Here is a 16001-nt window from a genome sequence, read left to right as displayed (position 1 = left end):
TTTGCTTTTGTTGGCAGCGTGTTGAATTTTCAACCAATAGGATACCAATTTCAGGCCTTTCTTCTTTACAGAATATGGCCGACATTTTGATACCGCTGTCATGAAGATTTCCCAGTGACAAATTCTAACTTTGTAGTTCTTCATGCACGGTTTTTGTTCCAATAACGTTTTATTTTTTTAATTCTATAGACGGTGTTTAGTGTAAGCTATTATTTTTACAAATATGGCAGCTGATCGTGAAATAGCTGCTGAAGACAGCATTAGAGTCGTATGCCGATTTCGGCCACTCAATGACTCTGAAGAAAAAGCTGGTTCCAAATTCATCGTGAAATTCCCTTCAGGACCCGATGATAATTGCATTTCCATAGGGGTAAGTGTGAATATTGTCAATATACCCACATTGAACTTCTCTATCATCGCCCTAATTTAGACCATGATGACTAATACATTACGATTGCTGTTCACCTGCTACGAAATGGCCTTTCTTTTCTATTCCGCTTGGTTGATTATGATTGCAATCATTAAAATTTAAAGAATTTCTATGCATTTTAACCAAATAAGATGTCTAATTTTTGCTTTGTCGAAAATCAATACAAATACTTTCTCGACCTTGACCTGGGAATTCCTAGGATAATTTGTGTATTTATATTTTTATTATTGTTTACTATGATTTCTCGATGATAGTAAAAGATATTTTTCCCAATTTAATTGATAATCCAATATCTTTATAATTTGTTCATCAAAAATGTATAGATGAATAAATTGACTAAAATAAATCAGATCATGATGTGTGTGATATTCTTCGTTAATTTGAAATAATAATTGTAAATTTTATAAATATTGTTGATATAATTATTTTTCTGTACCAATTGTAATGGCTGATGATGAACAATGATTAAAATAAAAAGATTCAAAATGTCTTACTATTTAATAATATAATAATTTATTTCTAAAAAATAGTATGCAAAAATAACTAGTATTGTGAATTTAAATGATTTAGATGTCTTCAAATATCTACACAAACATATGTTAAACAAGAAGTATGTTAGGTTTACATAAGGTATTACTGTCAATTTTTTATTTATTTTAAATGTATATTGAGAATAATATCATGACATTTTATGAAAAATAATATTCTTTTAGGGTAAAGTATATTTGTTTGACAAAGTATTTAAACCCAATGCAACCCAAGAGAAGGTATACAATGAAGCAGCCAAAAGTATTGTGTCAGATGTACTTGCCGGTTACAATGGTACCATATTTGCATATGGTCAGACAAGTTCTGGTAAAACACATACCATGGAAGGTGTCATAGGTGTGTATCAACAATAAATTTCATTGAATAATACTGTTTAATGATTAATACTTCTACTACATTTTTTTTACATGTTTTATGTAAAGTACATTAAGTTTTTTATGCAGTTTATTTAAAACAGATATTAAATTACAGGGGATCCAGGAAAACAGGGTATTATTCCACGAATAGTCAATGATATTTTCAACCACATCTATGCAATGGAAGAGAATCTTGAGTTTCATATTAAAGTTTCTTATTTTGAAATTTATATGGACAAAATTCGAGATCTCCTGGATGGTAAATAAATATATGATAAAGAATATATATTCAGTTGTTTACCTAAAAACGAGTTATAATTGATTGATTATTTTTTTAAACAGTGTCAAAGGTGAATCTTAGTGTACATGAAGACAAAAATAGAGTTCCATTTGTAAAAGGTGCTACAGAAAGGTTTGTGTCAAGTCCAGAAGAAGTTTTTGAAGTTATAGAAGAGGGAAAGTCAAATAGGCATATTGCTGTAACAAGTATGTAATTACCAATCAGTATCTTGTTTTTAAAATAAATGAATAGTTTCACTCAAAATTTTCTGTTACAGACATGAATGAACACTCATCTAGATCTCATTCAGTCTTCCTCATAAATGTTAAACAAGAAAACTTAGAAAACCAAAAGAAATTATCAGGGAAGTTGTATCTTGTTGATTTGGCTGGGTCTGAAAAGGTGATAAAATAATTTGAGTGTGTTGTGTTTTGAAGTATTTTGAATCTCTTAATCTAACCAATTAACTTTTAGGTATCCAAAACTGGTGCTGAAGGTACAGTGCTCGATGAAGCTAAAAATATTAACAAGTCATTGTCTGCTCTCGGTAATGTCATATCCGCTTTAGCGGATGGCAATAAATCTCACATCCCATACAGAGACTCCAAACTTACTCGTATCCTTCAAGAATCACTTGGTGGTAACGCTAGAACAACTATTGTTATATGTTGTTCACCAGCCTCTTTCAACGAAAGTGAAACAAAAAGTACACTTGACTTTGGTAAAAGGTAAATCTTCTTAATTTTTTTGTAAAGGTTTTGAATAAAATATATGAAAGTTGTTTATAATCATTTCATATTTTGACAGGGCTAAGACTGTTAAAAATGTTGTGTGTGTCAATGAAGAACTCACAGCCGAGGAATGGAAACGTCGCTATGAAAGAGAAAAAGAGAAGGTGGCGAGGTTGAAAGGGAAGGTAATAATCGCCAGGTTTTTAAATTCTGACTTATTGTGTTTTTAAGGACTTACAGAGCATTTTTTTTTATATTGCATAGGTTGAGAAGTTAGAAGCAGAGGTCAACCGTTGGCGTTCTGGAGAAACTGTACGCCCTGAAGAACAAGTCAACTTGGTTGAAATTGAAGCTGTTACTCCAGTTACATCATTCATAGAAGAAAAACCTCCTGCGGCTGTGAGTAGTATACCCTTTTTGTATGCAATTTCAGTATAAAATTTTGAGTTAAAAAATTATATAACCTAAATTTAATTTGCATTTCTATTCGAATTTAAAACCACAGTAAAGTCGAAATTAATAAACCATATTACATTCTTCTTTTTCTTTTCATATATTTAAATAATTGTAACAGGACTCTTGTGTAACTTGGTATGAAAGGCCTTATTTATAATGGCGTCTCTGTTTATAACATAGAGCGATGACACACGAGTCGAACTAAGACGTAGGTGGAAATGCCTGTTACTGGATTAAGCTATTATTCGTTAAAAGCGTACACAGCGTCATTTTATTACTCATCAGTCAACATTAAATCGCTTCAAATTCGCAAATGACTCAAAATTACTTAATTTTTGTAATAAAAGTATAAGAGCGGCTCTATATTTTAAAAGGTTCGTCATTAATTGATTAAAAAAAAAAAATACAGAAGAAAACATGATCATTTAAATTCATTGCATTCTTTAAGAAATAAAATATCTAACTATTCTTTAATAATTTTTTATTTATAAAATAATTATAAAAAATACTTGTTTTTTTAAATAAAAAAGAAATTAATTGTAGATAAATGCTATGAACGCGACAAAAACGAACTTCATCGGCAATGATTACAGCTGGAATGCAGCGTAACGTAGGACATATACAATTTCACGTATTATTGAACATTCTTTAATATTTCCTTAACTAGTCATAAATTTGCCGTGTCGTTCTGGCAAAATAATAGCGACCCTATTTTCGCACGTAAGAATATCAACCTGGTGGGGTTGATTGGTGGTTGATGGTGGGTGTTGAGGCGTGAAACTATCAACCCAGAAGCAAAAACATATGCAAGCAGAGTTGGCATCAGTAAAGGTGGCTCTACTCGTGCAGCATACACATTGCGCTGACCCATAATTTCTCATCTAATGAGAAAGCGATTGATTATGATAATTAACTTATAGAATTATGTTTACATAACCACACTGTACTTTGGTCATCTAAGTTCAATCGGGTCTGCAGACCTATTCTCTGAAAATAAACTTCACCACAGAATACGGTCGTGAAATATCTACTATTTAATAAAATAATTATATGCAACATCGATTATAATTATTATAACATTAAAATGATACACGTATCATAATAGCTTATCGCAAGTCTGTTTTCTACATTTCATGAGTGTGATACGGAGTGAGTTCTTACAGAATAGCAATCCTTTTTATTAAGTATTTATTATTTGGTTTTTAAGAAATACCAAACATAAATGTAATTAAAAAAAATTAATATATCATTTAACAAAATAAAAAAAAACTACGACATTCAGTAAGATGTTTGATCGATATTTATGTACACAACTAGATTTGAAAATAAATACTCGATATTTTGAATAAATAATATACTTACGCGAAGTATGGTCGGATACAATATACATGTATTAAGTACAATTGTACTTGTATTCTTACAATTAATTATAAGAACGTATTTGTATAAAGTATATCTTGATTGAAGTACTTCTACATGTAAATGTTTGTTAACGGTGCGATTTTTTTTTTCCATCAAGCCCGTACCGGTGGCCGTGTCGAGTGCCGTCGAAGATGCAGCTATGCAGGGCAAGTTGGAGGCGTTGTACCAACAGTTAGACGATAAGGACGAAGAGATTAACCAACATTCACAGCTCGTTGAAAAGCTCAAGGAACAGATGATGGAGCAGGAGGAACTCATCGCGTGCACGAGGTATTGTATTTGATGTGATTCAAACGTATTAATCCAATTTACTTATGATATTATGAAGAGTCGAGATGGCTCCAGTGTACAGAGCGCTTAACCGATGATTGATTAAACTCGGACAAGCACCGTTGAGTTTTTACGCATTTAATTCGTGTTTATTAATTCATCTCGTGCGGACGGAAAACATAGGTGGTGAATGATATTCTGTCACATCTAAATTAACTAACCTAGTTGTTCAGCGTGGTGAAAAAATCTTTTCAATCTTCTCCTTAAGGGGAGTAGAACCCTAGCAGTGGGACATTCAGAGACTTATACTTTTAATTACTACGAAGTATGCTTGCATGTTCAATCGATAAGCAACCTATTGCTGTCGAATGTCTGAATAAAATGTTAGTAGATTACTTCCTATAATGTTCATTGTATTGTAAATCATGTGTTACATATACAATTTATGAATTCAAAAATAAAACATAAAGTCACTCTTAATCTATTGCTGATTACATAACGAAATGTGAGTTATGTTCGAATCGCCTTTTTGATTTCACGCTCTGATAATTATAAACATTTCTGACAATTAAGACATTCTATGTAATGAAGAACTAGTATTTTGGGTTATATTTTTAGAGTTCCTTTGTCACATTTTAAACGCCTTTAAATTTTCCTTAATTGAAAAATTAATTTTCTTCTCGTACGCTTTTATATATTTTCATAAATACAAATTTATTTAAATAAACATTTCATTTATATATGCATATTTTTAAATATATCGTTCAAATTTAATTATCATAAAATTAATAGAAACTACTTTCGTTGCTTACGTAATAATAGCCTGCCCGAGACTTTAAGCGAAGCTTCGTTATTTTTTACTCTTTGATAATAAATACCATTGATAATGATGATTCTGCAAAAAATTTTTTTTTATACAATCAAGATATTTTTTTCTCCTTGATATCGTGTTTTTGTACATGCGCAATGCCGCTCATTGGAATTGGAACAGAATTTATAATGAGATTGTAACTAGAATCGTTTCATTGTGTTTAACTTGATATAATGTTATATGAATGTATCAATCGAAATCATCAATCGAAAGTTCCATTTTATTCCTAAACTAAGAAAAAAATAAGGTTTTAGTTAAGTTTGCAAATGTGGAACGTATTTTCGTAGGGCTTTGTATGTTTATTTCGTAAATATTATAATTCTCTTACATTTAATATGTCGATGCTTTCCTTATTTTGTTATATTTTCTTATATTGTTATACTTCTAATTTTCCTTATCCACTATAACGGTAAATCCCATGCTTACCGAGAATTTATTTAACTGAGGTTGCTTTATTCTATGATCAGTTAATCAAGACTAATGAGTATGCTTTAAATTTGTCAAAATGAATAAGAAATAATAATAATAGTAAATTTGGTATTTTTTATTTATATACCAATCTAGACATGTTCTTTAAATGTGTAGTTAGTTTTAATTCACATTTTAACGATCTACTCATATATCAATTCATATGCATATATTTAAAAAGCTAATTATTCTACTTAATTAAAAATAGTTAATTATAAAAGTCGGGTTTTTTTTCATTATATTGTTATGCTAAATGATTTAATACAAAAAAAATATATTTTCCTAGACGAGATTATGAAGCTCTCCAGGGTGACATGAATCGCATCCAGCAGGAGAACGAAGCCGCTAAGGAGGAAGTCAAGGAGGTGCTGCAAGCTTTGGAGGAGCTTGCTGTCAACTACGATCAGAAATCTCAGGAGGTTGACAGCAAGAGTCGGGAGTGCGACCAGCTGTCAGAAGAATTACAGACAAAGCAGGTATGATGACTCTAATTGTTTATATAATGTTTATATATGGAAGGCTGAACAAAAATGGGTCAAGTGGTGATAAGTAGTCACTAAAAAAAATATAAATATATCTTACACAGTCATCAATGTAAGTCATCGACCATGGAAACTAAATGTCCCTAGTGTATATAATTAATTACATTGCCTCATTCACCCTTAAAAAAACTCTGAACATAATTATAACCCAATGACTATTCTAGCTATTCAGAAAAGCTTTCGCCGAGGACATTATTAGTGTATCAGCTAAACATATTATGTATTCTTCTCCTTGACATATCATAAATATTAAATCAACTTGATAGGAATATTTATTTGATTGATGCAAAAAGTTTTCTATTTCTTAGAAAACTATTTTGCATTTATTATTCAAGAAAATAATAAATACCATAGTAAATGTAGATAGTCTAGTTGTTACTGAACTTATTTTCTTGTAATTATGCAGATATAGTTTTTGGGAACTAAAAACAACTACGCGGGCACTAAATCAATAGCTGCAACTGCGCATGTGCGGTTAAATGTAAAACGATTATCGCTATCAACGTTTATATATCGATTGATATTGTCATTATCGATTGTAAACATATTTTTAACTTTTTTTTGTCTTGTGCTATTATTAGCGTATAAATGCAATAAATTATTTAAATACAGTAATTATGTGACTTAAAGATAAAATTGCGTTGCAAGCACACATAATAATTATTCAATAGTATAAATTATATGCACTTTATTATTATAATATCTGCAATGTATCATAATTATACAGTTACATAATTTGCGAGTGTTAAATATAATTATTATAATTTTATAAATCTGTTTATATTGCTAATAGAACATATATTTCATGTGTTTGGTCAACATTATATTCTTTTCTAGATATGAATGAATTTTGATTAAAACTGAGTCACATTAAAATTGTTTAAACCATTACTTGATGCTTTTTAACTCGACTTCTTTATTTATTAAATATTTTTACTTATTAATATTGGGTATAGGAAAGCAAAATGGTTTGTTGTTTTCACCAATCATAGGGGCAAATACGAAGTGGCATATTCCCATTTTTTTCATTATTGTCCCCTCTATGACATAAAATATATAATACATGCGCGCATAGTTTGGGGAGCTAATTTACGTCCGGCCAACAAAGTTTGCATTATACATGCGACAAATTTTACTTAAATACGATCTTTTTATAAATTGGTCCGTGTGGTGCAGAAATGTTCCAACGCAGAATAAAATTTATTATGATTTAAAAGAAAGAGAAACGTCTTCACAGTGACAGTAAACCTGTTATGCATATTTAGTATTTATGTGTGTTGGAATATTTCTGCGTAACACGACCCGCTTAAAAATAATATTTAGTTTTCCTTGTTTTTTAGTAATCTTGGTGAAACATTTTCATTGTTGCCGTCGTGGTTTGCCATAGGGGCTGCAGTTCTTTTAATGTGACATTTTTCAACAGAGTGCTTTGACGACCGCAACTGCAGAGTTGCAGCAGCTTCGTGACCTTTCCGCACATCAGCGTAAACGTATTGCGGAACTTCTTACCAACCTACTCCGAGATCTGGCCGAGATTGGTGCCGCTGTAGGCGGTTCGGAGTTAGACTTCAAGTTAAATGTGGATACTGTCGGAAAACTCGAGGAGGAATTCACTGTAGCTCGACTACACATTAGCAAAATGAAGAGCGAAGTTAAGAACATTGTGCAGCGATGCCATTCGCTCGAATCGGCTAACATTGATGCTAATCAGAAGGTAAGTTAGTCATTATTAAAGTTGAATATTTGTTTTTTTTTCTATATTTTTTGAAAACAACTAAATTTTAATAAAATATATTTTATATTTATAAATATTGACAAGTAGCGTAATAAATGACAGATATGTGGCTTACATTTTCCTTTTTAAAAATACCTTGGCGTGCGTTTCATTTAATCGTTTTTTATTGGGCTATTATTTCTAATATTATATTAAATATAAGAAGAATAACTCCTGTGCTACGACAGATCGAGGAGTACGAGAGGTCGCTGGGCGAGTGCCGGCTGCTCATCTCGCAGCACGAGGCGCGCTGCGCGTCGCTGGCGGAGTCCATGCGCGAGGCCGAGAACAAGAAGCGCCAGCTGGAGGAGGCGGCCGACGCGCTGCGCGAGGAGTGCGCCCGTCTGCAGGTACACTATTACACTCGAGTACACATTCAGTGAGTATGAATAGTTTTGCGTGAGTGAAGGAAATAAATTTCTCACTTGAAATTAACGCTTCACAGAGTTTCTACAGATAGTAAATGAACGTCATAATTATGAATATCAGGAAACTTTATTAACATTATGATATATTTAGTACAGTTTTTTTTTGTTTATTTCCAATTACCCAATTATTTGTTAAATATAATGTATATATGTTATGCAAAGCTAAAATATAAATAGTGTAAAACATAATGAAGATACAAAATGTCAGTACAAATGTAGCTAAGGGACTGGTACCGCTGCTATGGTATCGCGTAATGCGCAATGAGACTCACACGGGCCCGGTTGGCACAGGCCGCGGAGCGCGTGCAGCAGGCGGCGGCGGAGCAGCGCGCGGACTCGCAGGTGCGCGCGGCGCTGGAGGCGCAGCTCGAGCAGCTGCGCGCCTCGCACGCCTCGCAGCTGGCCGCGCTGCGCGACGAGCTCGCCGCGCAGCAGCGCCAGCACCAGCTGCTGAAGGAGTTAGTACCGGCGCCTCGTGTGCTCTGCTTGCGTTGGAATCGTTTAATGGAAAATAGAATATCTTTTAGATCGATTGATATATTTTTTGACTTCCGCATAGTTTATTTTACTTATTTTTTTATTCACAGCACGTACCAGGAACTGACCCTCGCGCGTCAGCAGTTGCAGGACGACTACGAGAAATTGAAACGCGAGGAGACCGACAAGTCCGCCAAGCTCAAGGAGCTCATGTTAGTGTCGCGCTCACCGCGCCGTAACCTTGATAAATCCGAAAAAGAGGTGGCCAATAAACAAATGCTATATAGAGATGACGAATTCAGGGATTTTATTATATCCCCAAAAAAAGAAAGATTAGGATTCTCGTACGGCGCGAGCCTAGCCGTTGAGAAAGCATCGGTCGGCGAAGAAAAGTCGCTCTCGGCAATCCCCAAGTCCTCTCGCCACTCCTGCAACATCCATCCACTCCAACTACATCTTCTTATTTCAGTCACCATGATCCTTCTCACTCATCGTTATCCTCAGATTGTTGTTTTGGTTTGAGCCTGTCAGCTTGTTTCTGTGATATCATCATGGGTCTCCACACAACTAGTAATATTTGTTTATGGTGCCTTTAACGGTTGTATTTGTTATATATTTCCACAGTTAAAAGGAGACCCGTGATTTAGTTCCAATCCATTACGCTTTCTTTTTCAATACGACTGTCTTGTATGAACACATGTGGCAATAATACAAAATAGTTCTAGGATAAAAGTTCATATAAGACAGGTGTATACGAAATAACATCTTTGTAAATTGTTTGGAGATTCAAAGTTTATATTTTTTATGCATTTTTAATGCTTCGCTACGAAGTTAGTCATGACTTTCTAGTCAATAATATGTTTTAACGATCGTTATTAAGTTTAGGGAAGGTTCTTATATAATTAATTGCTTGTTTGTGTAGTTATCGACTAAAAGCATGTTTATATGTGTTCTATACTCGTGAGTTAAGGCATGACTACTTAGGAAATAACATTTTCTCAATATTTAGTATTTTAGGTGTTTGTTGGCAATTGTAGAGTCGTTTTTGTCGTTGTTGCGAATCGGTACCTGTTACTAGATAAATCAACTTTTCGGTATATAATAGACTTTAAACATATTTAAATTGATTCGATATCACTGCCTCCTTATGTTAAAACTTGTTAAATTTGTTCAATTAAGTATTTTTGGCATGATCGGTTTAGAAACGCACTAACTATATTTTTTAACTAAAATGTTGATTCATTTTAAATTCGTCGATATGTTGGTCGAAAGATTAGCACAAATGATTTTACTTAATTTTTGAGCAAAAATTCAGAATAAAAAAAACAACACTGATTTAATGCAATGTATATATTTCTGTAAATAGAATTGAACGTTTGTATAGAGAGTCGATTCGTACATATTTTTCTTAATATATTTTTGTATAATATGTGACGACCATACGGTAAATATATCTCCTTGATTAAAGAAATTTTTATCGAAACCACGTAGAATGTAATATTTACAAAAAAAAAAATATGTTCAAATATTTTAAATATAATTAATTTCGATTGAAATTAGGATTAGTACAAAATTTAGTAGTTCAACACATTTCATTTATACAATACATATACGAAAGCATTTATTGATAGCATTATTAACTAATATCATTCCAACAGGCATTTATTTGTTGTTGACTACTATTTCAGTATCAATCATATCAAGTATCATAAAATAACCGTAGAGCATGCCACTTCATTCATCTATTCCTTTAATGGTCCACGCCTCTTTATTATTATTGCATTTATCTTTACCCTAGTATCCATATCACTTCCTTAGTCAATGTACGCACTCTAAAATGCCGAAGAGTGATTGTCGCCTCAACCTAACTGGTTGTGAACTTGTGCAAATAGATACAATATCTCTAAATAATATTTTTTTAATTTCTATTTGCACATAGATCGTATAGTGTCATGGTGTTGTTTCAAATCTAGAAAGCACTTTGCTAAATTTACGTTCGTTTGCTTATTCTATTCCTAGATTAGAACTACCCATGACACGAGAAGACGAAATGGTTAACTATTTTGTGATACAATAATGTTAAGTAATAATATTCTAGACAATGTAAGTACAAGTATATGTAGTGGTCTTGTAATGGCTCGCTTTTTATATTTTTTTTTTTAGTTGTCATTTTTTCCGCACGTATCCCATTCATATTCATTCTGCCGGGAGTTGGCATTTTCAATATATGGCCTTTAAGCATCACGCGACATAATATGGATGGGTGCGTGCAGGAAGATATAGCTCAATCGCATTTTCAGGTAATTTTATTACATTCAATTGATTTGAATAACTAATTTTCATAAATGTATGCAATTTAAAATCATTCTGCAATAAATAAATTTTAATTTTATATTTCTCCCCAAAAACTTGTATTTCATGGCCCTATTATTTTTCTTTTTTACATATGACCATTTGATTAATAATTATAAGCGCTTGATATTACTTCATAATATTAATATTTATCTTTTTTTATTTCCACTAAGTACGTTACGTACGTAAGTTACGTCTTTAAAATTACGAAATGTATTTCCGTACAGTCAAAGCGTGGAACGACGCGAACAGGCCCGCGCCGATCTCAAGGGACTGGAAGATACCGTGGCTAAGGAGTTACAGACTCTGCACAACTTAAGAAAACTATTCGTTCAGGATCTACAGGCAAGTGTTATATAATTACTTTGATAGGCTTAGGATGAGTTGCGTTTTGCATTTTTAGAAATAGATATTGGGTTGATATAATAATAATTTATTATTATAATCATGGCTTGGTAAATAAAAAATAATTCTTATAAATAGGCAAGGATAAAGAAATCGACGAACTCGGAGGAAGGAGCAGAAGAAGAGGGTGGTTCTCTTGCGCAAAAACAGAAGATCTCATTCCTGGAGAACAACCTCGAGCAGCTGACGAAAGTGCACAAGCAACTTGTGCGCGACAACGCCGACCTGCGCTGCGAGCTGCCCAAGCTCGAGAAGCGCCTGCGTGCCACCATGGAGCGGGTCAAGGCGCTCGAGACCGCACTCAAGGTACGTACACCGCACACATGCTGTCGTAGTGCGCTACGTTTTATTAACTCTAGTTTCTCCAACCGCTATTTATTTTATTGTTGGTGTTGTTATTTCAAACATAGGTTCATGGAGATAACAATATGTATCGTAGTTTAGGTTTAAGTAAACAATGTAGCCAACTCTTTAATTATCCGATAGTTCATAAGATTCTATCAGAGACAAAATATTTTTAGTGCACAGAAATATTTACATAGCAATTTGCTACTTTTATTTGATATGTTTAAATCTCGACTTTATAACCATATTCTGTGTAACGATTCTCTGTTAAAATAATTAATTGAAACTGTTATCTCATCTGTTTTGCTGATCCGAACGAATTGTTATATTTATAAGTTAGATATAAGTTCTCATGTAAATGACGTTGTCGTAATGAGAATAAAAGTTCTATGAACCTAAGTGAAAGTTGTCAAACGTTAATATTATGTTTGTTTATGACTATAGGAAGCTAAGGAAGGAGCGATGCGTGATCGTAAGAGATACCAGTTCGAGGTCGACAGAATTAAGGAAGCAGTACGCGCCAAAAATCTTGCCCGAAGAGGCGTGCAGGCACAAATCGGTACGATACATTCAAATTATATAAACGAAATCTTATTATCGCTTAGTAAATTGTTAGTTTTAATAAATTTTGACTGAAACGTGTGTTGCGTGCTTCCAGCGAAACCGATCCGTGCGGGCGGCGGACACCTGGTGGGCGGCGGCGCCGTGGGCGTGGTGCGGCCCGCCAACGCGCCTGCACAGGACATCAAGCGGAAATCCATTATCGTCGGCGCGCGCGGTACGTCTCCGCTCTAGGCACTATAGTCGTCGGCGATAGACTTTCTACTAAACATTTTATTGAAAACAAATTCCGAAAGTCACTTTCTTTGACATATAAATTCCTATAAATGTATGTAATTTAAAAACAAAAGTATGTACAGGTTTAGTATAATACATTTTCAGTTAAATCAATATAATAAATTATATGCATAGTAAAATCTGTTATAAGCATAGATATTAAATTAAATCTCTTAAATCGATACCACAACTCCGTTAATTACAGTTAGATTAGTTAGGACTAAGCATGAAATTATTTGTTCTACTATAACATTAACAAAAAATAAATGTCAACAAGTAAATATTAAAGTTGATTTAGTAAATTGGGTGATAAATAATTATTTGCAATAGATTCATATAGATGTGTTTATCGAAGTAGACATCTAACTCATTTATATCTATTGATATTATTAAACATTGATGTTCTTTTTTCTTTTTCAGATGAGAGTTGAAGAGATAGCCGTTATTTCATAGAGAATCTAAATAAAAGTTCATAGATATACCTAGAATAAGACGGCAAAAATCATTCTTGGAAAATATATCCATAATATAATTCTACTTATATGTTTATGAAAAGCCTAATATAAGCTACAACAAAATAATAAAAAAAATAAGTAGTTCTTTTAGGCTTAATGTTTCGAGCTGTCTAATCTTAAAGTCAATAAGTGCACATGTATTTAAAAAAGATTTATAGCTTCTAGCAATCGTCGTTCTGTGTCTGTACTGTTTCGCTTTATTAATAAAAAGCGTTGAAATTGACTTTGTAATGTATAGACACAGGTTTTAAACATTTTACTGATTAGCCATTAGATATGTCCACGAAGAGAAGTATTATTTTGAAACGGATGTTGAGCTTGATCTTAAATGTCGCTTTCAAAGTTAAATCAGATTAAAATATTTTTATGAAATGACAAGTATTAAGTTTAGTTTCATTATAAATGCTACTCGCATTTTGTGCTAAATTCGATATCCTCGTAGTTTGCTGGGATGAAATGGCATTTTGTATAGAAAAAAAAAAACATAAAATCTTCAGTACAAAAATGACCGAGCCAGTTACCAGAGTACATTTGCAATAACACCAGAAGTGCTGCCATTTCTTCCCCGTTGGACAACAGGATTTACTAGATGCAATACGATGCAGTATGTTTAAGATTATGCTGTGAGTTATAAAGCAAACTTGCATATGCTGCCGCACAAATAAAAAAAATAAAAATGAAATAAAAATATCACGTTTAACCTCATGGTCGTTGCATTGCAAGTGTGGTAGCAAATGCATAAAGGAGTGCGTCTTCAATGTGTAGTTTAGTATAAGCTTCTTTTAATATATATTTTTATATATTGTGATAAGAGTTGTTATGCCGACTTGCGAGCATTTAATAAGTTAACGAAACGATGACCTTTTGTTTGTGGAGGGGTTATTTGTATGATAACGAGATCAGTCACGAAAATGTAATTAAAATTCAAAATATCTGTAACGTTATAGTCCGACATAGCATTGGTCTTCCGAGCGTGTGTACCTAGGCGACTTGCTGCAATGAGCAAGTTCTAAGTTTCTAGGTACTGTCTGCGCCAGATGGATTCGCGATTTTAGTGGGTGGTTTTTATATTCTATAGCAAAGAATATGAAAATCTCTTTCAACTAATAAACATATTTCCTGGTATTATAAAAGTTAACACTAAACCAATGCAAACTTTTTAAAAACAGTTATTAAAAGAATGGATTCACATAACACAAAAAGTTCTTCACATTACTGTAGGTTATCATTCAATCACCTTTAGCTCTGTACTGCGTTATTTTCACATTAGCTTTTGAGCTGTGAAGATTTAGGGAAGATCCGAGTCGCGCTTGCACGATGGTTATTGTAGTCATTTATAGATTTAGTTGAAGGCTTGTTCTTGAGTAGTACACGTCCATTATATTCACACTTAACAATTTTGTCAAATATTGACAGATCCCTTTAAAACTTTACCTGAATATGCATTCTGTTTGGTTAAAAGTTCTCTATTTGCTTTTAAGATGCATTAGCTTCTTAGTAGATCTGCAACTTATTTAAGTACTTATGAAATAATTACGTTAGAGTGCAATCAATAACGGGCTGTTTTGCATTCGAAATGTACTGAACCAGGCCTGTGCTGCGTCCTATGAGGAGTTATGGAACTATGGTCGACACTTGTTTCAGAAAACCAAAGATAAATCACAACTTATAGATTTATTGTTCGAGATTATTTTATTACCAACTGAATTTATTATAAGTTCCGATTAATAAAATGGTTCCAAAGCTCCTTAACGTGTTGCAATACATTTATATCATTTAGGTGTAAAGTTCTAGTAAATTATTCATACTTAAGTTAGATACATGATTTTTACTATTTTTATTTATTGTATTACTACATAAACCTAAATTATCGAGTTTTTTTTTCACTTTTGAAGTGTTATACGCTTTTACATACCTCTATTTACAATATTTTATAATCATGATCAAATACATATTTTTTCATTTGAAATTGGGAGATGCCTACAAAGATGCATTCCACAAGGAAGGCAGTTTGTATCTTTGTTTATTGATAAGTTACTTCCTTTGTTGTATGTAGATAAAAATGAGGCTATCCTCGGTTTCACTCGCCTGTTGCATAGATAGCTCAAAGTGGAGGTCGGGAGGCGCGCTCCGCTCGGGCGAAACCCAAACCGACAGGCTTGCCTTTGCACCAAGTGATTTAGTTTGTATTGACATCTTTTGTACGATGTATTTAATATATGGAAAATTCTCAAAACGAGTGTTTTCTTGATTTTTATTTATTATAAAATAAAATTATGAATTTAATTTGCTACAGAGTTTTTTATTTACATCCTTAATTCATATTCTCTTCAATACAATATTCACTAAATCAACAATTCACAATAATACAAACAAGTTTTTAAAATTTTAGCTATGCTATGATGCTAACTATACAGGGTGACTGGTTGAATACTATCGATACTTAAGGACGTGATTTTTGACGATCATATATGATTAAAAAAAAAACATATA

At 32.8% G+C, this 16001-nt stretch overlaps 1 protein-coding gene across 1 annotated transcript; it reads left to right on the top strand.

The window, feature by feature from the left end:
• Positions 1-58: 58 nt before the first annotated feature.
• On the top strand, positions 59-15801 carry LOC126769853 (kinesin heavy chain). The gene is made up of 19 exons (XM_050488762.1): positions 59-370; positions 1144-1315; positions 1451-1594; positions 1678-1821; positions 1893-2017; positions 2090-2343; positions 2423-2531; positions 2611-2745; positions 4322-4494; positions 6120-6309; positions 7799-8089; positions 8338-8499; positions 8869-9035; positions 9165-9266; positions 11634-11751; positions 11890-12117; positions 12601-12715; positions 12815-12934; positions 13414-15801. The coding sequence occupies exons 1-19, from the start codon at positions 224-226 to the stop codon at positions 13422-13424; spliced, it is 2907 nt and encodes a 968-aa protein (XP_050344719.1). The 5' UTR covers positions 59-223; the 3' UTR covers positions 13425-15801.
• Positions 15802-16001: the final 200 nt, after the last annotated feature.

Source organism: Nymphalis io, chromosome 8, assembly GCF_905147045.1.
Source record: "Nymphalis io chromosome 8, ilAglIoxx1.1, whole genome shotgun sequence".
Taxonomy (NCBI): Eukaryota; Metazoa; Arthropoda; class Insecta; order Lepidoptera; family Nymphalidae; genus Nymphalis; species Nymphalis io.
This window is presented reverse-complemented; position numbering and strand designations above follow the sequence as displayed.